We start from the raw sequence: 26,017 nt of genomic DNA on the forward strand, positions 1-26,017 counted from the left end.
ATGTCTATGTTAAGAACTGGCCTCAGTTTTAGCAATTAGTGTAGAGAAGTTGCTACTTTCAATTCCCAGGAAAAGGGGAATTGAGCAGCTTTTCTTTTCTCTACTAGGAAATTAGCCTGTGTTTGGCTATATTGAGACCTCTAATTTCAGCATAGTCCGAATATAGACATGATTATTTTGACTTCAGATGTATATGTCTTTGAAAAAAAGCAGAGTGCCGTCAAGGTGTTAAAAATTCAACAAACTAAGTACTTCTGTAGAATAATGAAAAACAGTTAAGGGTGTTGAACATTTAACTGCAAATCTCAATGCTAATTAAAGGTTGTCACCCTACTACGTAAGAAGAAACTAAAAGATAATAAAGCAGATCTGGATTATGTCTGTCTGGCCTAGATTCAAATCATCGTACCCTGTTCCTTTCTCTTCATACTTGAACAAAGGTTTCTAATTGTGGTTGAACTGGCTGGCTAAATCCCTCCTTTGCTTCTGCTTGGAAGAAAGCGCTTTTAAAAAGGAGAGTTAAATATTTTGACATTTTTCGATATACTTTCTTTTTGGTAGACAGTTATAAAGTTGCATAGAAATAGGAGGGAAGCGTAGAGGAAGGGATGGTCTGAGACATGATGAGTGAGATGTGTCCCATTAAATGATTACTTGAATTATTAAAAAAACCTGAAGTCCAGATCTTCTACCTCTTCTTTAAAGAACAAATGTTTCCATGTGTTTGACCTTTAGTTCTATTAAGGTAGCATCAGTCTGTTTCTATTTTGAAATGTCTCCTTAGCAAATATTAAACATGCTTTTCCACCAGACTACTGCACTCCGTGTCAGAAAAGAAACAAATCTAATTGTTTTGGTAGTGATTTTTACTCTGGAAAATTTATGATGATCTGTTCAGTATCTGAAGAAAGATCAGGGATTGGTCTTGTGGCTCCCTTTATGATGTCAGCTCTGTGAGTACATTATAGGCATATTAAATTATCAAAGTGGTTGTATCTGCACTTATTTTGTTGGTACTTCTGTGTGGCTGCCACTGTTTTTTCTTTTCCCTGTTGATTTGGTGTCTCTGCAGTCCACACAAAGCTTGTCACATAGGCTAGAATTATGCTTGCCTTTCAACGCTACTCATATGATCCTCCAAGTCATTTAATGTAGTAATTTGTCAGTTCAGTTCACTACAAGTACTTCAATAATCTCACAGTCTGAGATGCTTAATCTATACATTTACACATTTTTACAGCTGATGCTTTGAACAAAGGAGTTTTAGGTTATCTTTCTACAGTCACTTGTGGATAGTAATGTACTGTATCTTTGACTGCTGGTTAAAAGATTTTTGTTCTTTCTCTACAGATGCCTGGGGAGGGCATTACTTTGCATTACAATGGTTTACTTGCCGCCTTCTCCCATCCCAATTTAAATAAGGTGTCTGTCAGCAGTGGGTTTTGAATGGCACTGATAGCTGGGGATTTCTTCAAAAGCACAAGATCTCAGAGAGTTGCCTGTGACCTAAATTAGTCATAACTTTTCATGAGGCATGAAATTCTGTCCTCCAAACTCAGTGACTGTAGCTGTTCTGCTCTAAAAGAGTTGTCTAAAGTCTTGGTCCCCTTTCCACCTCCATCAGGCAACTGGTGGATATACCCAGCTGTTTAAGTCAATACTTTATTCAAGCCTATTAAAACTGTGATGGGAAAAATAATTTAAAAATGGCAAAATTGCTGATCAGATTATTTATTTGGTGTCTTGAATGTATTTTACTTTTTACTTTATCCTTATTCAGGCTGCCTGGAGCCTGAAAACACGAGCTTTGACAGAAATGGTGTATGTGGATGAAATCGATATGGATCAAGAAGGAATTGCAGAGATGATGCTAGATGAAAATGCCATTGCTCAAGTCGCACGTAAGAACGACTTTCACTTAAATACATTGAAGCAATGAGAGTTCTTTTGGTCAGGATTGTCATCTAGCATAAAATAGTACATACTGAGGGGACCTAATAACAGCTTTTAGCTTTTGCTACAAGATGAGTTTTAGATTGTTTTATGGTTGCATGGCAATGTTGAGATACATCACATGATCTTGATGTAGTGCTTAGGCCTGTCAGATGGGGTTTCAGACAAATAGTGTTTTGTCAGCTTTTCCTCTAAATTTCTGTACTCACTGGCTCTTTTCTGTCAGTGCTTTGATTTCTTTTACTCGTTTCTGGCTTCTTTAGGCACTGTGGGAAACTAGCAAAAAATATATGCCCTTGGGGTACTATGAATCTCATCCATATGCCTGTACTGTAGGCAGCAGTCTGGCCAAATCTGACATCACCTTTTTATATCATGATCCTGCAAACATTTTCTAACTGATTTTCTCTTTTCTGCTTTTCTCTGCTTTTTCCTCTCTTCCTTCCCATGGCAGTTCTTCAGCCCTGTCATTGTTTCTTGTATGCGGCTCTTTTCAGCTTCATCGGTTCCCTTCTAAGTGGGCAGTAATTAGTAGTCTTCCACTACTTTTTGGCATTACTTCTATTTTTCTCCGTTTCTTTAGTACAGTCCACATGGGAATTTTTATGGATCTTGTAAGATGTGACTCTCAACCACCTACCATGTCAAGGAATTCAAGGGAAGAACTGAACGTAGGCCAGAACTAATATTTGAAGCATTAAAAACTTTTCTCATCTGAATAGAAGTAGGCAAATTTATACCTGTCTGATTACATTTTTTAAAATTGTCATTACGTGCTAGGTCACATATAAACAGTCAAGCAGTACTCAAGTTGTGTTTATACATTATAATAATCTAATTACATGTATCCATCTTAGAACAGCATAATAATATACTCTAAGCATAATAGAGACCATCTGCCAAGAAAAATAATTTGATGAATATTATTGAGAAATAAGGCATTCTGGAAAAATACATTCATACTATATTTAAACTGAAAAAGGTAACTTTCTGGATAGTGTATCACAGATTTCAAAGCCAAAGAAAATCATTATGATAGTGTAGCTTGCACTCCTGTATCACTGAGATAAAACTTTGCTATTCGTGCTTCAAATCCAGATGTGCCTGGGCTGGTATATAGTTTTTCTGAAAGTGTAAGAAATTTCCAGAGAGAAGGAACCTCCTGCAATCCTCAGTAAATTATTAAATTTATTAGCTTTTATGAGCGTATGCCATATCTTTAGTGGGAATTACCAACTATAGCTCCAGCTGTTGCTTCTTTTTGTACATTTTATACCTGATATGAAGTCTTTATTTTCAAAGGTATATTTCCAAAGTAAATCGTTAAAACTGTCATTAAGTCATCCAGTGATATTTTCTTTGATAGGCTAAACAGTCTTCTCATTCTGAGGTGTATCTTTTAATTTTTGAGTTGAGTCTTGAAACTCTGTGCTTAACCCTTTCCAATTAATCTGCATGCTTTTTCAGTTGTAGTCACCAAACCAGATAACAGTCCACTGACATATAGAAAATACATTTTTCTTTTACAGCTTGATTTTACTTTCTTTATACATCTGAAGTGTTTTTGTGTTACACTTTTATATAAAAAGTTACCACAGATATCACTAGGGAGGGTGCAAAGACGATGGAGCCAGTCTTTGCAGTGCTGCTCAGTGACAGGACCAGAGGCAGTGGGTACAAATTGAAACATGGGACGCTCTGTGTAAACATCAGGAAACACTTTTTTTACTGTGAGGGTGACTGAACACTGGCAAAGCTTGCTCAGGGATGTTGTGGAGTCTCCCTTCCTGGAGATACTCAGAAACTGTCTAGACAGGGTCCTGGGCAGCTGGCTTTAGGTGGCCTTGCTTGAGCCTGGTTGGACCAGCTGACCTTCAGAGGTCCCTTCCAAACTCAACCATTCTGTGATTCTGTGATCACTTCCACTTTTACACATGATTTAATAAAAATGTATGCTTGCTGACTGTGGGCTTTTTCTTTTGCTGTTAAAGTGTGTTAGCCATAGTTGGTCTTGACTCAGTGGCAAATTTTCCAGGATATCATCCCAGACTATAATTACAGTTTACAAACTCAAAAACCTGTAGTGGTATCTCTCGTATTACAACTGGTATTGTCTGTACTTTGCTTACTAAGCAGTTCAAATCCTGTTGCATCGGTTACATGTCCATTTTAATTTTGCAACTGCCCTTATTTTAGTTTCCAGATTAAACTATCTTAATAATGATTTTGCTCTAATTCTTGCAGTAATAAATAATTACTGAATTGTATAGGGTCCACTGGAAACAACTGCTTTTCTGTGGTTCCTCTTCACATATATATAATGAAAAACATCTTCCACCAGTTTTTGAATTTTTATAATTTTACTGTGTTAATTTTCCATCAGTCTTGTTTATTAATAAAAATGTCCTATAGCATAATTTTACAGAAAATTCCTGATATATTACCTCTGGGCTCTTAACACCATCAATTTTATCAGCTAATGTTATAATCTTGTTTAAAAGTGTTACCTTGACAGCATATTTTTCGGTAACTCGTACTAATTGGCATTTATGGATAATCACAGCTATTTAATTAACTAGGGAGTTAAAGGAATCATCTGCAGTCATCACTAACTGCTGAAATTACACTCTTAAATTCTGTTGCTGTTAGTGGCCACATGCACTCCTGTGGACTTGTGATACCTATTCATAGCTAGTTCAGTTGGGATTCTCAAAGTAAGGACTGAGTGGCCTGGAGTGAGATCAAGGGAACTAAGTCCTGTAATCATTCTCCCAATACAGCAAAAGCACTAAACAATTGTAGTTATTAAAAAACATGTCTGGAAGAGGGATTTTAATGCCCTACCTTTTTAATATTAGTGTCATAGTTAAAAAAAAAGACTCAGAAAGTGGAAGACTGGTTCATTGTGTGCTGGCCTGAAAGCCACTTTCTCCACTTCTCAGAAGACTGCCCTAGTTATCACATTAGAAACTCTGCTGGGTGGACTGTCCACCCTTTCTGTTGTGGAGTAAAAAATTCAAGATTCACAGAGCTGTAAAGAGCAAGTAAGCAACAGAGATCCTACGTGTGGCCAGCCAGAAGAGAGAGAATCCTGAGTTTTGGTCCTTACTGTAACATCACTTGCATATTTATTTGGTTTTACCAAGGAGATCATGGTTAATACTTTCTTTGTATTATTTAACTTTAAATACAGCTGTAGCCAGGTGTGTTTTAGTCAGAGGTGCTTGGTATCAGCATGGATTAAAAAAGCTAGAAGGTGTTTAGATTGAGTTAGAAGTTACTGATTTGGACAAACTTGTTTAAATGATGAACTGGTAGTATCTCAGAGGGTGAGTATTAGCTTGAGGGTGTGAGAGAGAGAAGACTGAAAAAGGGCAAACTTGGGGTTTACCTTGGGGAAAAAAAGAAGGAAGGAAACTATCTACCTATCAGTTTAACTTCAGTTCTTGGAAATATTTGGAATAAAAGCAGTTCAAAAATATACAGAAAGTAAGTAGACGAGTAACAGTGATTTGTCAAGAACTGGCTATGTCTACTTAAATCTCATTCCTTTCTGTATGTGGTAACAAGCAGTGAACAGACCAGAAGGTATAGATGTCATATCTTGCTTTTAGCCAAGTTTTTAAAACCATCTCTTAGATGTTCACTTAGGAGATTAGAAAAACTGACTAGAATCAAATGTTAGCGAAGATGATGGAAAACCTACATGCTGGAACTAGTAATCCATAATGATCCACTGTCAAAACAGAAATATGTGAAACGGGGGATCCTTCATCTGTTCCCCTGAGCTCAAGCCAATTCAGTATTTTTATTGACGACCTTTGGATATGGATGAGTTTGAAATTTACTGTGCCCTCAATTGTGGGTGGGAGTCCTACATGGGTCTAATGACATGAGATGTCATTCTGCATCTGCCCTGTAGCTGAAGGTTTTGGTTTACTTACACATGTCTGGGTGCTATTTTAGTCCTAGATAGAAAATATACCATTTCAAATTAGCATGATCTCATTGTTCCAGTAACCTTTCTTACGTCCATGCTATATGTTGCTCCTAAGATGTTCTTGAGAATTGTTGTGGGTTAACCCTGGTAGGCAGCTAACCCCCACACAGCCACTCCCTCGCTCCCCCTAAGTGGGCTGGGGGAGAGAATGGGAAGGGTAAAAGTGAGAAAGCATGATCATTGTGCCAGGTTTCTTGCAACAGTCTGACAATGTATCAGTAGTACAGTGCAATATTTATTTTTTGTCTTCTTTGTCTAGTGCTATGTCCCCTCAGTTTGAACAAAGAAATTTCCAGTTTATTGTAAAATACAATCACTTTTTAAAATGCTTTGGACAAGGGTGTAGTAGCTCAATGTGAAATGAAAAATGCTGTCATTTTATAGGACCAGGAACATCTTTGAAACTCCCTGGAACTAGCCAAGGTGGAGGCCCCAGCCCAGCTGTTAGGTATGTGATTGTTTATTTTTTTTAAATGTGACTAGTTACAAATGAGCAAATCCTAAATTTTACTTCTGAAAATTAAATACTTCAGATATAAGTGTTTAAATTCTCTATCGATAAATACCACTCAACATAAGGATAATGTGCTTAACATCTTCAGGCCAGTAACTCAATCAGGAAGACCTATTACAGGATTTGTGAGACCCAGCACGCAAAGTGGACGGCCAAGTACTATGGAACAGGCTATAAAAACACCTCGAACAGCTCTCACGGCTCATCCAATTACTAGTGCTTCTGGGAGATATGGCAGGCTAGGAACGGTAGGTTGACTGTTCTCAGAATGATGCCTTTCTTGGTCATAGTATCAGGTACAGTGACATTGTAAGTGACTTAAAAGCTGCATCTAAACTCAAGTTTAAAGGAGGTGGGCATTTTTATTTTTTTGTTTAAATTGTTTTCAAAGTAGGGTTTGAAAATGCTACTTCTTGCTAGTTTGCTAGTCTGTTTATATAAAAACTGTACATAAATTCACAAGTTCACAAAAATTCACATAAATTCCAAATTAACAAGTTCTGTGAGACTCATTTTTATTCACTGAAGGCCATGAAAAGTCTATGACTTGATTTCACCAAAAGTATGTTGAAAGCTTCTCCAAGTTTTTCAGTTTATTACAAAACAGTTACTTAATCTCTCAGTGTCTATCACTTCAGAAGATAAGGAAAATAAACTATACTAGTTTTATCCTGTTCTATTGGCAAAACTAATAAACTGCATCTGGCACGAATATGTAATACAGATTAACATCACGTTATTACATCACATAGTTAAATGTGGTATCTTCTCACTATCGCAGGTATGAATTGATCTTCCTTAATCTTTCTTGAAGATTTTTTTGTTGTGTATCCCAACTACCTTCAGTCCATCTAACAGTTAGTCCAAGCTACATGCTTAGGCACATTACAGAAATAGTGGAAAGAGAGAAGAAAAAGGTAATTCCAGAAGGTAATTCATACAGCCTCTTTCAGGGACTGTATGGAAATAGGACAAATTCCTGGCTTTCAGAAATGATGAAATTCAGTAAGAAGACTCTATACTACACAGTAGAGCAATGCATCTGCAAATGCTTTGGTTGGGTTGGGTTGTTGGGTTTTTTTGATACTACTAATATTTTGAACGTTTTCAGGAAAAGTGTAGGGGATCTTCCCACTTAAAAACTTTTTTCTCCCCTTCAGGCTTCAATGCTAACAAATCCAGATGGCCCTTTCATAAATCTGTCTCGACTGAATTTGGCAAAATATGCTCAAAAACCCAAACTGGCAAAGGTATGTAACTATTTTGATTAACGTTGTGATATCTTTTCTTATTTTCTGGCATCATTCTAATGTAGCTGTACATGAGATTGGGGAAACAAACAATGATGAACTGTGTTGCAAGTGTAAACTTCAGAAAAATAATGTGTTATTTATATTTGACGGTGCTTACCAGACTTGAAATTGAAAATATGTCTGAAGAGGTTGAAAGTATAACCTAGGAAAAACATTTGTATAGAATAAAATATTCCATTGGTAAATAACTTTGAGCTGTGCATATAGGAGTGATGAAGGGCAACTAAAAAAAAAAAAACCAGGAAGAAAACCAGCAGAACCCTCCTCAGTGTCCAGAAACGTGGCAATGCTGGCCTAAAAATGTTCAAGTGGTTTGGATTTTTCCCTTTGATTTTATGGCATGAGTTAACACTTCTTATATAAAAGTATTTCATATTTTTGTTCAGAATTCTTCTTCATTTTCAGTTAAGATCTTATGATTGACAGCCATTGAAACCGAGTCTATCTGCCAATAGAACAGGTTTATCCAGGTTATCTGCCTAACTTAGGGGTTTCAGCTCTGAGTGGAAGGGACTTAAAAGTTGTGTAATGCTTTATCACTATCCAGTCTTTCATTTGAATCTTTCCCTGACACAACCAGTTAGTTGTATAGATGAAGATCTTTTCTGCGCATACTTTGTTCACGGAAAACAACTGTTGGGCTGAGACCACCAACTCATTTTGCACAAGATATCGAACAACTATCAGACACACTCTCAGGAGCTATATTTGACTAGCAGCCTAGAGTTGAAGGAACCTGTACGAGTTCAGTCTATTTTGAGAAACATAGTGGTGAACACTGTTAGAAGACTAGCAGTGCCTAATAATCTGCTGGTGGAAATTAGATCCTCGAGTCCAAAACCTTAGTTAATAATTTTTCATAAACAATTAACAAATTCTTTTGCTTTTTAAAACCTGTTCTTCACCCACTCCTTACATCTCTGTCTCTGGGCCTCTTAACCAAGCTAGGCAGAAGAACAGATATCAAGTATAGTAAGTTCTAGTCTGGCAAGATAAGGAAAGACTTCCAAACTATCATCTGAGGGCAGTTACGAGTCAGTTCTGTATCAGTTTTGAAAAAAACTGCAGGCCTTTTGTCCAACTATGTCCTTGCCAGCAATCAGCCAGCACACACATTATTCTAAATCCATCACAGTCTGTAAAATATGGAGAATGTAAGAAACCTGGGAAGGATTAAGAAACACAAGACACATCCATAAGAAACGAAGCTTAGTTCTTCTGTTTGAAGATAGCTAGCTTTTAAATATATTTGGTAATTCTATATTTTATTTAAGTAGGTAGGTTAGCTTGCAGATGAAATGTTTATTCTCAGCAACAGCTCTCAGGAATGAGAAACATGTATATTTTTAAGAATTTTGTTTTTTAATTAGCATTTTCTGGGGCAATGGGGTAGCTCTGTCATCCTTCAGTTTCATATGAAGAGAGGCTTAAGCCAAAAAATGTAAAGCAACACTCATAGAAACATCCATAGGCAGCAAGTGTACTTGTCAGTATTGTGAAGCTAATACATGATGACGTTAACATTTCACACAGAATGTAAGATCTAAGTTTAAATTTGGAGCTACATGGATTTACAAGCTTTTTTTTTAAACCAGACAGCATTAAGGTTAAAGCCAAAGCAGGAGGTGAGACTGCAGACTGCACTCCGTGTTAAGAATCATTGATTAAAGTTTTGAAACTCTTGTGAGTTGTCACCTCTCTCAGGTGCAAAAAGATGATAAAATTTGCAACTATTAAATTCATGTAATTAGCCTGTGTATTCATGTTGGTATATATTCCTCCTATGTACTTCTTCCTTAAATGTTTGCAAAGTATACTCATTGCATCTTTTTTAGGTTAGATTGTTTATCTTTTCATTGCATGACTAGGTCTTCCAATGTTTTGAAGTATACATGCATGTTGCTTCTCTCTGACTAGCATCAGCCATTTCAAGGACTATCGCAGGAAACCCCGTAGTAGACATACAAGGTATCACCTGTCGCCATAGAGTGCCTCTTGTAGGCCTCAGTTAGCAACTGGTTTATGGGATGAAACAGGAAGTTTTATCTTTTTTAGCTTGTGGATTTTTAATAGAGTTATTAAGATAACTCTAGATATTTTTATCCAAATGAATGTTCAATCATTTAAATCCCTTCGAAGGTCAGGGCGTATAGATAAGAGCAGTAAATTCCTCATGCCAGGCATGCAAGAGAACATCTTTTTTTATCACTTTAGATTTACTCACTTTTACTGAATGCTTCCCTGTTATTGAACTAGAGGAAATGTTCCACTACTTCTTTATTTTCTATTCTTTTGTCATCCACCTATTCTAATCTCCCTATAAATGTGTTTTTATTTATAATTCTTCAATGTCTTTTAGTAATCTGTTCAGAGTCTTCTCTGACCAAAAGTAGAAGAAAAGTAGGTTGTGATTTACTTTCCTTATCAGATGTGACAATTCATTAGTAATTCTCTAGTTTCCTTAAGGTAAATCTTTCAAGAATTTTGTCTAAGAAAAACTGGCAAAAGAGTCATGGAAGCCCCTAGAAGACTGCTGTCTTGTTCTGTGTTTCTTTCCTCATAGGGCAATATTTTCTTTTATTTTTTTTAATGAATAATAAGAATTTAGAAAAACATTCTGTTCTTTTGAAGCAATTAAGACCTGGGATTTGGATGCAGAAAAAGATCAAGGTTCAACTCAATTGAACCTTGTGTTACTAGCACCCATACTACATTTCTGGGAATAGAGGCTTCCAGTCTTCATTTAGTTATCTAGTATCTTTCAACATCATTTTATTCACTTAAAGTGCCACCTCCATTGTCTGTTAAGTACTATTCTATATTCTAGTGCAGAACAGCTACAAGGTAATATGACTTGCTTAGCTTTATACAGGAGTAAGCAAAGATGCAGTTATATTGCCCTGTAATTGTTGTGGGTTTATGAGCAGTTACCACAGCACAGCTGATGCATGTAACTTCTTTAAGCTTTGGTATTATGATGGTGTGTTTGACTTTCAGAAGCACAATATTGTTAGCATTTATCATTTACAAATAAAAAAAGTTTTTCCTTTACAGTTCCCCCAAATTCTGTGAGGTTTAGAATTTTTTATTTTTCCTAAGGCAAAATTTACTCAGCTTACATTCTTAATAAACCTGTGTTTAATTTAAGTAGATTTTGCACTACATAAGCACCTAACTATACATTGCAAAAAGTCTTTGTTAGGTCACTTGTTGATTTTACAGTTAGAAAGTCATGAAAATGGTACTAGATTTTCAAATCTATATTCACTTTCAAATTATAGCTGCCTTTTTTTTTTTAAGTGACTTTAGGGACGGAAGATAAGAGACAATTCCACTAATCTCCTGCAACACATTAAGAATTAAAATGCTTTCCTGTAATGACAATGTGGCACATCTATAGTTTTTGTCTATTCAAGTCTTAATTAAATGTAAATGTCAGCAATTGTGATGTGTGAATGTGATTGCTTTCGCAAAGAATTAATTTCTGCCTAACATAATCAAGATTCTGTATTCCTCTAAAATAATATTAACAAGTTGTATCTTCAAATATGACAATGTTTTAAATATTCTTCTGACAGGCATTGTTTGAATATATTTTTCACCATGAAAATGAAGTAAAAAATGTGAGTAATTCCTATGTTCCATTTTCAGTTTTTATTAAGTATCATTCAGTTATTTCTGTCAGTATTTTGCTAAACTAAGGATCTAGGTAGTACATCACATCTGAGTACAAAAGTGAAGCATTAAATGTTAAAGAGAGGGAAATCTTTTCTTACAGGGGTGATAATCAGGGATGATAATTTGCAAATACCAAGATATGGATTGCTCTCTTTTTTGAGAAGCAGAACATTCTAGTGCTTAAAACTAGGTCCCTCATCTATCAACATGGTAAGATCCCTGTATCTAATGATTTCATGTTAACAGAATTTACTGGAGCCTGAGCAGTAACTGAAACTACATGCCAGGTGGCTGAACTGCCTAGAAAGTTCAGAGCTCCTGAGGCTTGAGAGTAAGAACTAAGTTACAGAAGACAGTCTGATAACAGAAGGTGGTGAGAATATCTGAGAAAATAGTGATTGAATTGAACATCATTTGACATTTTAAACTACTGAGATGGTTGTTTATGCATTTGAATGAATAGAAAGGAAAGGTATTTGGTGAAACTGCAGAAAAATAAAATATCAGTAGGACTTTGGACACTTTTTCTAGAAATTTAATTCCATAGTGCTGAGGTGTTTTGTGGCCTCAAGAGAAAGATTATATTGTCTGTACAATTGTCTATAACACTCTCCAAAGGTTTTCCTAATTGTACAGTTTCCCTCTTACCCTATCCAAAATTTTTCTTGCATGATTTTTCGTATGTTACTGCACTGAAAGAGCAAGATCAAGTTTGGGTACATATTGTTTAAACTTTCAGAATTAGATAAAGGTTGCAGAACTTTTTTGGCAGCTTACCCAGGGAAATAATTGATTTATTAAATAAATAAAGTGTCAAAATATTTCATTACTATGTTAGATATACGCACACAGTTGAAATGGAATCAAAATTTCTGCTTGAAGTTTGTTTGAAAGAACAGTTTGTGTCAATAATGCATAGCTGACTAAACAGTTATTGAATTTCCTGCAATACTACTAATTGGTATGTGATTACATCTGAAGTTAAACTCTCCAGTTAATCAATAGCACAAAAAAGATATTTTGTTATTGTTGACATAGATCAGAACCATTTCCAAATGTACTGCTATGTGAAGCTTTTTAATCTAGTATCAAATTATTATAGTTGTACACTGTCAATTTATTGCATAGCATTCTTTTAAGAGGATTGAATTGCAATGCACTAACAATCCAAAATATGAAACAGGAGGTGCAAGTGTCAGAAATGTCAGAGAGATATAGCAATTAACATTTACATATTCTGATACTGAATGTGAAGAAAGTGCCTGGGTTTTATGCCACTAGTAATTAAAATGTTTGTTGTTTGTTACTGAGAACTCAATTCACAAAGAATAAAAGGGTCACTTGATAAGATGCCACATATCCTGTGACCTACACTTTAAGGACATGCAGAATCTCTAGGCTAGACAGATAATTTCATATAATGCAAGGAATTTTCCAAGCACTCCAGTACTGCATGTATTTTGAAATCCTTGCTGAGAATCCTGAATCACTGTCTCGCAGGAAAAGTTTTGCTTATGTTTTTTTATGCACTCTCGCCATTTGAATAAATATGCATAAGCAAAGAAGTGTCAGCTTAGTCACCACTGTTTATCGTGTAATGAGAGGGAGATCAACATGTTTGGTTAATGATAGCATTTTGTAGGAAAAAAAATTGTGTCACACTTCACAGTATGAGAGGTACCTTTATAATGTAATGTGTATCTCTGAAGAGAATTTTTTTTAACTTTTCTGCGTGAGATGAGATGAAAGAATTTGGAAGGCTTGGAAGCCTGCGAAATTGGCTTAAGTTTGTGACTGTATAGACTGAAAAGCCTCTACTTGTGGACTTCTGCATGGGTAGAATTGGAAGACCAGTTCCTGCAGGTTTGCAAATAAAACACAAAAGTAGTAGTGACGATATCCTTCCTTTGTCACTGTGCTGATCTGGAACAGTCTGTACTGTTCTCAACTGCATTATTATTTAAGAAGCAAAGGCAATTTTATTATTTATCTTCTGTTTAGTATTCAGCCAGTATATGTAAAGGAAAAAAAAAAGCCTCAGCAATTTCAGTAGAGAAATATCATTAATCAGTGTGCATTCAGCTGGACAAACAATGCTAGGAACTTGGTTCAAATTAAATGTAAATACATCTGTAATCTATTACTGATCAGAAACGTGGGGATGCAAGAAGAAGAGAGAAGCACTGAGCTTTTTCAGCACTTGAAAATGTATTCAAAAGTCTTTCATCTTATTTAATGAAAAATTAAACACTTCTCTGAAGAAATTACTATTACCCTATATTGTTCTTGACTTGTTTCCTCTTCAACACATACATTTAATAACTGACTGTCTGTACTCCTTGAGCTATTTCTGTAAGCCATTTTATGGGCTAAGTGCTGTAAGAGCAGGACAATTTAAAAGACTTGGCCAGAAATAGTTCGGCTACTACTTTTTTCAGCAGTAGACTGTAACATCTTAGTCTGACGTTATTCACAGGTGGGTAATGATGACAAGACACTTTGTCCGGAGGAAGAGCAGTGAGTGTACAATATATACTTGGGGCTAGAAGTCATGACCTCTGATATTTCCTACTACTCTGAAGTTCATACTCTCTGATAGAAATTTACTTATAATGGAATTATGTTAGATTTACAAACCATAGAAATCTGGAAAACACTCACCAAAAGAAATTGTGTTAAATTGACTATGGCTAATGTAATCTACTCAGCTGTCTTACAGACTGTCCTGTGTTGATTTGTCTACAAATAAGACTTTAGTCAATAACTGTTGCTAGAAGAATTACTGCCATTCAACAGCACGTGAAAGAAGTAGCAGACACTTGCTATTGTTTCCATCTGTCTAATGTCTTGATGCATACAATACTGTGTATGAAATTACTAAATTTCAAACAAATATACATTTACCAATTTAATTTTGCAATACAATAATAAATTACCACAACCCTACAAGCTGTTTTATACTGAGTTACAGCTGGTAGACAATTTGGAAGTCTTAGTTATAATACAGTTTAGCTAAGGAAAGTAATGGTAATAAAATGAATCTCAGAATCATGCTAAATACAGTTACAATTAAAGAATCTACATTCTTTTCAGTTAAAAAAAGCTGTGATTCATTCTTCAAGAAGAACTTTTTTTAAAAAAAAAACCCACTAAGTATTAGGGGGTTTTAGGGGTTTTTATTATTTGTGCAAATAAAAATACAAGAACTGAGAGTAAAATTAATTTGTTCTGAAAGGCTTCCCAGTGCTAAGACTATTATTGAAATGGACTTCTGCATACATGAGTAACTGTGCCAAGTGCTCTATAGAGTAACAGTTTCAGCTGACCAGCATTTCCAGATGATGAGTTATATCCTAAAGTTTATTCCAGCATTTCCAGATGATGAGTTATATCCTAAAGTTTATTAAAAATTTGGGGATAATCTTTTGGGATAATTTTTCTGATATGTACATTAGAAGTAAAAATCCCTAAAAGGACATGCCAGTATCTGCCAATCCACAATCTGTGCTGTTTTTCCCTTCTAGTTACTAATACGGCTGCAACAACTTTCAGCAATGCGCAGGAGTGCAGGACAGGCCCAACACTTACTACTGCTATTATAGATTGGTTTTAATTTAACATGCTGTGCAACTAAACATTAATTTGTACCTAAGCTGTGCAATTAAAAAAAAAATATTTTGCAGCAAACTGAAATTGAAATATGCTAGCAGTTGATATTGACATGGCAAGGTGAAGGCTTTGACTTTTAAAAGTCTTATTTTAATGAATTTACTAACATTTCAAAGGCCACATTGTCAAAAGATTTTGTTGTAATACCAGCAGTCTTAACTACTAGCATGCAAAAAGCTGACACTGATATGCAGAAAGCCTTTTCAGGCAAACTCTTTTAGATATATTGGTAACATTTGTAGTATTTTTGGACAAAAGTTTTGGTGATCGCTTGTAACGTATCAGAAACAGGATTTTCCTATTCCTTTCCTACTTCCTCAATAGGAAAGTATAAAAAGAGGACCTAATTTCAGAAACTAACTTCAAAATGAAGTCATGCTTTGTTTCTTGATGTTAGTAGTAAGATCCCACCGAGAGTTCAGGATCTGCACTGACAGATAAACTGCTGATGTTAGTGTCTACTAAGCCTGAAGCAGTCTTAGTTCCCATTTTCCAATAGCAGCCAGAATTGTTAGCCTTGCATAAAGTAGTTATCAGAAATAATTAAGGTACCAGAAAGAAAGCTGAATGTGTAGCTACAGAAGGGATCGTTTTCTGAAATTCAGTCCTCTCCTTGAATACTTGTCATTAGAGCATTCTAAGGAAAGCTCTTTGAAGCATGTTATTTGCAGTATGATCCTTACTCATTTTAAGTGGCTGCTCATGCTGCATTAGAAGCAGGTGTGGTATTTGACAGACAGGCACATTGTTTATACACTTGTAAACGCAACAAAAGTAACTGATATTTTAACATCAACTACTTCCCCAAATGTTCCCAGTACTGGGACAAAATTTTTTATATACCTTCAGATGAAAGAAAGTATTTTATATTACTATATTAGTGCCATAGTCTAGTTGACATGGTGGTGTTAGGGCAAAGGTTGGACTTGATGATCCCAGAGGACTCATCCAACCAAATCAATTCTGTGATTCTGTGATTTGGCTGGAAGGGAAACTGGTAATTTCTGTCTTGAAGCAAGCTTCTTCCGCATTATAGCTGTAGTGTCCAGAGGGCCTGTTGTGCAATTTGCAAAGCCATTAAGAAACAAAGGGCAACCAAGGTAAGAGCTAACATCTGAGGTCTTCAAGGATTCCACCTAACTGGAAGAAATAGTGACTTCAGAGTTGTAAGCTCTCCTCACTTTTCTCTGTCTTGTCACTGAGGCAGGGAATGACAACTGTTTCTTTCTCTTTGAGGACAGCATTAATGCAACTCCTTAACCTGAATTGCTACAGAAAACAAATTATTCTTTCTCAGAGACCCAAAAGAGAGCAACGTCTAACTTGTCATAGCTCCACTGACTTTGCTGTGCTATGTTGAATCAACACCCATTGATTACTTGCAGCCTCATTTTGCTAGCAGGAAGAACAGGAATCAAACCCAGAGGTAGATGTCACTAAATTAGGCTCTTTCTAGTATTTCAAGTATTCAGATTATTTTTTTCCTGGAAATTATTGGTTCCTCTGCTACTCAGTGACCAGTGCACAGAACTTTTCCATATTGTACCTAATAGATAGCTAGCTTCTGATTTCTGTGGTCTGCAAAATGTTTATGAAAAAAAAAAAAAGGTCAGTACTTTGTTGTAAAAATACTGCATTAAAGCTTTCTAGACTATTTCTGATGATATCCCTAAAATATAAGTAACAAACGTAGCATGGCTTTGATATGTTCTGGGACAAAATGGAATTTTAAAAAAAGGAACACTAGCAGTTGCTTCTTTGATAGGTTTTGGTACAGAGCACACATCTATTTGTTTTAACAGAAATGTTGAAATTATAGCTAAAACATGAAAAGCCATAGATTCTGTCTGTGATGGCTGGTGGTAGCGTATTGATTAGCATACCTACTTTTCAGATTACCAGATAAAAGAGATTTTAGACCTCCACATTCTTCAGTAGCTATCTGTTTCTTAGAATATTTATCTGTTTTTCTTATATGTCATAAAATAATTAATTACATCATAGACTTTTAAAATGAAGAAGTATTTCTTACTGTACACATCTGAGAGTTCCCAGAAGTGGAGGCAGCCTGACATTAGCAATGAGATGACAATTTCTACAGTATTTCAAACTGGCTGAACTGATTTCTTTATTTTAGTATATTTTTATTTGTTTAAGAACATCTAGTGAACAAGGATGGGAAGCTTGGAATAAGTGTATTGGCTTACACAAATATTCTCTATATATTCTGAAGCAGCATTTCAGGAGTCTGATCAAATTAATTTTATATTTTTCTTTTGAATTACTAGAAGCTATTTGGATTACATGTTCTTATATGGACAAATTGTCCTTTCAGCTAGTTTATGCACTAAGCTATAAAATTAGTAAACATAAAAGAATGGCCGCACCTCAAGTTTAACAGGAGTTTTTGTCAAAATTTTCTCTTTACAAAAACCTTTACATTGTTCACTTCGTGTTCTTTTTCTTTGTGTAAACATTGAAGGTATTAATGTTAAGATGATGGGTTTGTTTTGGAAGGCTCTAGATTTGGCAGCCCTTGCCACTGAGCACGCACAATTCAAGGACTGGTGGTGGAAGGTCCAAATTGGGAAGTGCTACTATAGGTAAGCCATTGTTCATTTCTTCTTTGATAAGTGAGTATGAGTGCAGGACCTGAACTGCTGGGTATATTGTGCAATGCTGAATGATGAGAAATAGTTCAGTAAGTATTGAGTTGGAGAGCACTGTGCTTACAGTTAAATCTCCTTTACTATACAAGGACATCATGTTCAGCTGCTTGAGGTAAAGGCATCGACATTGAGTACCTTTAAGTAACTGAATTTGTTGCATCTTCACCTTTGTTAATGTGTTTCAAAGTACTTGTTTGAAAAGTCAGTAAATAAGTGCAAAGAACTATTGTTAAAACAGACCACACAAAATTAATACAATATTAGCTTGAGAAATTAACACTCAATGAGGGCTTCAGATTGATGAAATAATAAAAAATGAAATATTCACATTAGACACTTTCTGCCAGAGATACATTGCTCAAGAAGTATCAGTTTCAAAAACGCCAAGGCCTCAAGGCTGGCACCCCATATTCAAACATCCGATACATATGATTTAGGAGTACCCCGACACTGTGCAGTGGTATGCCTCTCTGAGGAAAAGGTGGCAGCAGCGGGGAGGAGAGCTCGTTGCAAGAAGTTTACAGTGGTTGCTGAGGATCTAGCTGTGATTCTAACAGCCAGTTCTACCAGATCAGGTGAAACTCCTCCTGATACAACCCTGCTTCACATAATTCTAACAAATACTGAGGCAGCTTCCCCTTTCATTCTTTACGATGTGTACATATGGATACTCTATTGGTTGTTAAAAAACTGAAGCAGCGTCTGCAGCCTTTACTATTACTATACTAATTCTATAAGCAATTCTTGTATGAACACACTGATAATACAAAACAGTTGGCCCTTTAAAATTCCATGTTGTATCTTGGCTTTAAACTATTGGTTCTTTGTAGATGCCCAAACTATCCTTAACCTTTATTTGGCATTCTTTAGAAGATTAGACTAATGTTTGGGGGGGTTTTTTGAGCTGTGGACAGTTGACTCTGACGACACCAGGTGCCCACCAAAGCTGCTTTATCACTCCCCTTCTCAGCTGGACAGGGGAGAGAAAATATAATGAAAGGCTCATGGGTCAAGATAAGGACAGAGAGATCACTCAGCAGTTATTGCCACAGGCAAAACAGACTTGACTTGGGGAAAAATTAATTTTGCTTTAATTTACTACCAGTCAAATCAGAGTCGGATAATGAGACATAAAAACTGAATTCTGAAACCACCTTCCACCCACTCCTCCCTTCTTTCTCAGCTCAACTTCACTCCTGATTTCCCTGCCTCCTCCCCTCCAGCAGCACAGGGGGATGGGGAATGGGGGTTGGGGTCAGTTCATCACGCTTTGTTTCTGCTGCTCCTTCCTCCTCAAGAGGACAACTTGCTCTAGTATAGAGTTCCTCCTCTGCCCCTGCTCCAGCCTTGGGTCCCTCCCACGGCACACAGTCCTGCATGGACTTCTCCAACCTGAGTCCTTCCCACAGGCTGCAGTTCTTCACACACTGCTCCAGCGTGAGTCCCTTCCCCGAGGTGCAGCCCTTCAGGCACAGACTGCTCCAGCATGGATCCCCTGTGGGGTCACAAGCGTGGCCAGCAAACCTGTTCCAGCCTGGGCTCCTCTCTCCATGGGGCCACAGGTCCTGCCAGGAACCTGCTCCAGCGTGGGCTTCCCATGGGGTCAGAGCCTCCTTTGGGCATCTCCCTGCTCCAGCGTGGGGTCCTGCACAGGCTACAGTGTGGAGATCTGCTCCAGCGTGGGCCTCCATGGGCTGCAGGGGGACAGCCGGCCTCACCATGGACTGCACCACGGGCTGGTGGGGAATCTCTGCTCTGGCACCTGGAGCACCTCCTCCCCTCTTTCTTCACTGACCTGGGGGTCTGCAGAGTTGGTGCTCTCACATATTCTCACTCCTTCCTCCAGCTGCAATTGCTGTCGCACAACAACTTTTCCCCTTCTTAACTCTGTTATCCCAGAGGTGCTACCATGGTTGCTGATGGGCTCAGCCTTGGCCAGCTGAGGATCCGTCTTAGAGCCGTCTGGCACTGGCTGTATCGACACATGGGAAGCCTCTAGCAGCTTCTCACCGAAGCCACCCATGCAGCCGCCCTGCTGCCAAAACCTTGCTACGCAAACTCAATACGTGACCTTAGAGGTCATTAATCACTTTCAGGATTTTATGAACAGTATTATAGAGACTAAAGCATCCAAGCAGGCTCATGTACTTTCAGGATCCAAAATTACTTTGTGTCCCCATTGGTTGCGTTTCCTTGTTGTGGCTGTCTTGTTCTGGCTGTGTTTTGTGTTTCTTCACCAAGTGCTCTTTGGCTGGAGGAAAGAAAAGGCAATTTGCATATGAGAAAGTGTACCTTTTTGCTGTTGTTGAAATGGTACAATCCTCTTAATTTTGTGGTCTATATAGCATTTATAGATTACTGCAAAATATTCTGCAGTAATACTGCAAAACAAATGCTTTTGGGATGAAACAGACTTCTGTGAGGTTCATGTGCCATATACTGTCTCCTCCCAAGTGATCTGTTTGGACAGTCTTAAGCTGTGGTGCCGCCGTTTAGAAGATGGCATGTTTTCAACACACAGTTAAAGTTTTTTAATATCATCAATAGAAGTTTCACCATTTCCCACATGAGGCTAGGAGAAAGTGTTTTATAGATGATTAAGCATTCCCTAAACTTTGCAGTGGAGAGTGTCTATGTGATTTTTGCCATGAGGAAATCCTGTTCCAAAACCATATGGGTAGAGGTTGAGGCATGACTTTAATTGCTCGTTTTCTACTGTCTATTCTGTACAAAGAGCAGGAAGGAGTCCTATGAAATGAGTACATCGTTATTCAATTAGCATCAGAAGACTGCATGTACAAAAGGGGGCCAAATTTCATGAATTTGCCTTTTTCGTAGTATTGAATGGTTGTCTTTGTAACCTTAATGTATTTAAACAACATGGTTTTTGTTAACATGCAAATAAATATATGACCTTAAAGTTTGCTTTGGGGCAGTTCATGTTTGGTTTAGTGTGCACTGCTTCATTATTTAATAAGCTTTTTAAAACAAACAAACAAACAAATACCTTCTCTGTCTGTCTGTTATCTCTTTAGGTTAGGATTATATCGTGAAGCTGAAAAACAATTTAAGTCAGCTCTCAAGCAACAGGACATGGTTGATACAATCTTGTATTTGGCAAAAGTAAGTCATAGATTTGCTTATTTAAGAATGAAGTGAAATTCCAGATGATCCCTGAGAAGTCCATACACCAGAATAGCTAAGTATTGAGCTTGATACACTATTAAGTTTAATAGTGTGTGATCTCCATATAGACCTGAGGCAATATACGCTAACAGTTGAAATTTAAGTCTATAATTTATAAAAAGATTGTGGAGTTTCCAGATTTCACACCAAAAAAAATCTCCTATGTTACTGTATTCTTTGCTGTAAACTCCTGTGAGGATTATATAGCTAAGGAATTATTGGAGTTCCAGTATGAAGAACAATGTAGCTATATATGGTCTCCTAGGAAACTAATGCAATAAATCAGTAAGTGAAGAGTGAAGCTCAGAATCCTAGTTTCACAAGCAAAATCAAAACAAAGTGAGCTTAAAGGAAGCAATCAGAGACCTTGAAACAGAGAATGTTCTGTCAAAATAAAGGCATTAAAAGCTTTAAAAGAACAAGTGGCACAGCTAAGCCTCAGAATTATTTGTTTACCTGGGTACACATCAGATTCTAAACATTTTCCAAGACATTCAAGAAAAGGTGTCCTGTGAGAAACTAAAACTGCATTTTTCTCCCTCTTGTCCTAGAAAGAAATTAAATCAGTTGCTCTTTATCAGCTCCCTTTAAGCCAGCTGTCACAGGCCTGCCCAAAAGTCATCACTACTAGTGGATAATTCAGATATTCATATTATGATACCTGCTTTACCTTTACATTTCTTGAGTAATTTACATTTTGTATTTAAATGATCATCATTACTATCTGGAGACTTGTCTTCAATACAACAGTTGGAGTTAGTTTACTCAATTGAGCTTAGTAATTCTAGATTTCTGTCACTACCAGGAGTCATTCTGCAAAACACAGAAGCTACACAGAGTGATTAAATTGGCAGAGTAATTGGATTAACAAACAGTGATTCATTATGGGAGATATACATCCCCCCTACATCATTACTAGCTGAAGGAGGAACTGCATTTGGACTTCTGCCTCCCACTCCATAGACCAGCTCGCTCAAGTATAAACCATTGCACAACATGATTTAGTGACTGTGGGTGGACAGGCAATAGAGTAGAGCACTGAGATAATAGCTCGATCTGACAGTACTGAAAAGATAAGACTTAAGCAGCCATTAAAAAAAAATAGGATTGCATCAAGTTCTGTGCAAACAGACCAATACTACAGTACCAATTAGTTTTCTGTTTATTCGTTATTACAACAGCTATCTGGTTTTTTTCTTTAAATATTTTCCTGAAAGCTAACTCTCCCTTGAAATGTAATTTATTAAAAGATAAAAGACCAAAAGAAAACTAAAAAAATAAAGAGTCTCTAAAGAAGTTGGGCCTGCTGAGAAGTTGCAAAGTATTTTATGACCCAAAAAGCTGGAAATGGGATGTTTTTACCAGAGATAAGAGAGATACCAAAAAGAAAATGGAGCCATTCTGCATTTAGCATCTAAAACTTAATGATTATAGCTGTAGTACTCTTAAAGAGCAGATCTCCTCAAAGCAGCTACGAGTAGGTGGAAGTTGTCCTGCCTGTCTTTTAATGTCTTTTGCCACTCATCTGGGCAGCAGCTCTACAATCTGCAGAGATGTTTGACAGTGTGATATGCCACTGGATATGGGAATTACATAGTAGAGTACTGTGGCTGTGTTGCCTTAGCATAATATTTGCACAGAGGATCTGTAGCAAGTGCATCTTTGGCGTGAACCTCCAGAGGAAGCAACAGAGCAGACTTGAGTCATAATGCTCAGAAAACATACTTCATAAACAAACATAAAAAGATAAAAAAGGTGCAGATCTAGTGGAGTTTTCTGTCCTCCATTTTTTACATTTTTTTCCCTAAGAGTATGAAAATAGCTGTGCTTCATAGCTAGATCAAGTCAAAAAACAAGCAAGCAAATGAAACAAAAAAACCAACTAACTAAAATTTTCTCTCAGTTCAAACAAAGAAAATGTGAAATTATTTGTAGGTATGGCAGTGTGCACTGGCTTACAACACATATTTAGTATAAATTGTACAAGTCATTCGCATAGGTGATACTTAGGAGTAAAACAACCAGCCAAGGTTCTTCTTAATTAAGAAGTTATAACCAGCTATCATGTATTCTCTTTCATCTGTGTACTTTCCACTGAAACTCTTTCAGGGTAATTTTGCTGTAGAAAGCCATTGCTAGAAAATAAGGAGCATGACAGTCACAACAGAGACAATTATTTAAAGTTTAAAATTTAATGCAGACATAAAATTAATCAGACACTTCTGCATGGTTTATAAATGAAAAACTATAGCAAACGACTTGAAGTCTATTTTAGATACATCAACATGCCCAGGTAGAGTGCATTTGGAATAAATTCCTGATTTAAAGCATATTCATTGATTGTGTCATTAATGCAGTTCTAGTCTACCAAGTACCATGCCTGCCAAAAAACCCAAACTTCTCACTCTTTTATTGCTTTTCACAAGAAGGAATTAGTTTTCTAGCTTAATACTGGAAATGCAAGTGACATTAGCAAAATGACTGGAAAAAAATCCCTGTATATTTTTTTTATTTTTGCCAGTGATCAACTTGAAATGGCAGTCCCTTTACTAGGAAGGCACTCGCAGTTGACAGCTCTTTGACAGTTAAGAATGTCACTTGAGTGGTCATAGGAAAGAATCTTTTGCAAATGTCTACAGTATTCTATATCTATAGGGATGCAAATAAAGAACTTACAATTTTGATTGTTGGCGCTCAAAAGTCCATGAAGCTCAAGGGCAGAAGCAGAAGATGTGTTTGGAGATTTCTCAGGTGTTCAGTTAACGTTGATTTTTTTCTTACATTGCATCATAAAATGTTTGTGTCAGGATACCAGTCACAGATTCTTTCCCTTATTTAGTCATATCAAGTACTAGCACTATTTAATGTAATATTTCTCCAAGAGGAGCACTCAAAACACTTTTCCACTGAGTGGGAGACAGATTAATCACTCTGGCCATCTCATTTCCCAAAGTAGGTGTGTGTGGTTTTTTCCTTTGCTGTAGCTGTATTTACCATACCCCACAACAGGAGGGCTTTACAACCATACTCTCAGACAGCTGCAGAGGTGGTCCCTATCAACACGTTGATGTCCTCTATCCAATTCTCATACAACGTTGTCCACATCACACATTGTCATAATCAACACAGAAGCCAAAATCACAGAGGCAAAAGTGCTCTCCTTCTCTTAGGTGATTTTGTTGTTTGTGACAGGAGAGGTTGGCAGAGCAGTAAGGATATTTGAAAGTGTCACTGCTCTGTGCAATGCAGTCTTATTTGACTAAGTAAAATATTTTGGTATTCCAGCACTATCAACCTGAACATCTAGTTCTTTCAAGCCTGAATATAAGTTTTTAAAAATACATTAAACAGGAAAATATTCAAGGTGATACCTTCACCTCAGTGTCAAAGTATATTACTTTGATATGATAATAAATAACAAGATACTTTTTTGGTTTATTAGTAATGTCCAGATGAATTCATAATGTCTAGATCATACACATGCAAATTTAATTATCTTAATTAGCCTATTTTGTCTTCATTACAGAGATTTATTCAGTATTCGCTCCATTATTTTCCATGTTATTCACCATCTCAGCTAATGGTTTACTGGATAAAGGGAGGTGTCATCCCTTTTATTTATCTCCCTTATTAAACAGCAGTACAAGTATAAAAGTCAGACATTTGACATTTATATACTCTTTTTATTTGCTTAGGTGTATTTGCGCTTGGATCAGCCTGTAACAGCTTTGAACCTTTTCAAGCAAGGGTTAGATCGATTTCCTGGAGAAGTGACTCTCATTTGTGGAATTGCCAGAATCTACGAGGTATGCACCCACTATCCAATCCTTATTGTGGCCAAGGTTAGCAGCCTGAGCAAGAAAAAAAGAGCCAATAGTTGAGCATAACTGTAAAATTGTCAAAAATTAACTATGCTGGTTTTCAGTATCACTACTGCAAAACAGGTAACATTACACAAAGATACCAAAGAGGAGCCTTGCAGGCTTATTTGTTTAAATGGTTAATCACGCTACTGAGATCCTATTTACCCTTGACACCAGAAGCAAGTCCACGTTAAGTCAGCTGGTCCAGATGTTGTCCATGTAGCTAAGTCTAGTTTATATGTTTCATTGTGCTAAAACTGCTCAAGTCACCAACAGCCTGCTAGCAGGATTAAACAGCAAAATAGTTTACTCGTCAATGTTGACTTTATTAGCACTATGTGTTACTTTTAGTTTCTTAAGCCAGTGAGAACAGTTGGAATGTGAATGTTTCTTAGTTTAGGAACATCTTAAAATAAATCTATGTTATTTTAAGTATATATAACATCTATGTTATTTTAAGTAGGATTACTTTTAAAGCAGTTTCATTTTAGCTTGGTAACCATGTATTTTGTATTTTAAAAGTGTGTATTTTCATGTCAAACAGTGGACTTAATATTGTTTTTCACTGAAGTTGGTAATTATGCTATTCCAGAACAAATGTTTTAAACAAAGTCATGAATTTATTTGGTTTTTTTGTCTACATTCATACTTGGCATTCTTTCCTGTTCTTATCATTCTCAGCTAACCCCTAAGCATTAATCCATTTTCATATTAAATCCATTTTGTCCTTCAGCAAGGAAGAAAACAGCTGCATAATTTTTGGAGACTTTTCTTTCTGAATTGTTAAACAGTTTTTAATATGGATATTATTTTGCAGAACCATACATAACATTGCATAACCGTTTAAGGAATTATTAAAGAGCAGCATATAGCTGACAGGATCTAGTTTTGCACTGACACCTGAGTGCAGGATTATAGCTTCATTAGCAGAGATTTGTACTGCAGCACAGGGCTGTTCTCATTACATGGACTCACGAGTGGAATATATGCATCAGGCATCTTAATCAGAGCTTTTCTTCTCTATCACTGCCTTTGGACAGTAGGAAGAGGTGTAGACCATTTTTGGTTTTTTAAAAAAAACATTATTTTTAAAGGGACTGCTTTAGTACTATGTCCTTTAATCACAGGAAATACATTTTTTCATAGCTAAATACAATGCTGAGGTTAAATAA

General features: G+C 36.6%; 1 protein-coding gene across 1 annotated transcript in view; it reads left to right on the top strand.

Moving 5' to 3' along the window:
• Positions 1-1,780: 1,780 nt before the first annotated feature.
• The window catches only part of TTC8 (tetratricopeptide repeat domain 8), a gene marked incomplete at its 5' end in the record, with an annotated part of 31,755 nt that continues 7,518 nt past the window's right edge, over positions 1,781-26,017 (top strand). The window contains 8 exons of the mRNA XM_009701500.1: positions 1,781-1,901; positions 6,338-6,401; positions 6,556-6,715; positions 7,628-7,717; positions 11,359-11,403; positions 17,645-17,730; positions 20,832-20,919; positions 24,678-24,788. Coding sequence (XP_009699802.1) covers positions 1,781-1,901; positions 6,338-6,401; positions 6,556-6,715; positions 7,628-7,717; positions 11,359-11,403; positions 17,645-17,730; positions 20,832-20,919; positions 24,678-24,788 — 765 coding nt within the window. The remainder of the gene's footprint in view (positions 1,902-6,337; positions 6,402-6,555; positions 6,716-7,627; positions 7,718-11,358; positions 11,404-17,644; positions 17,731-20,831; positions 20,920-24,677; positions 24,789-26,017) is intronic.

This window comes from Cariama cristata, unplaced genomic scaffold, assembly GCF_000690535.1.
Source record: "Cariama cristata isolate BGI_N322 unplaced genomic scaffold, ASM69053v1 scaffold2236, whole genome shotgun sequence".
Taxonomy (NCBI): domain Eukaryota; kingdom Metazoa; phylum Chordata; class Aves; order Cariamiformes; family Cariamidae; genus Cariama; species Cariama cristata.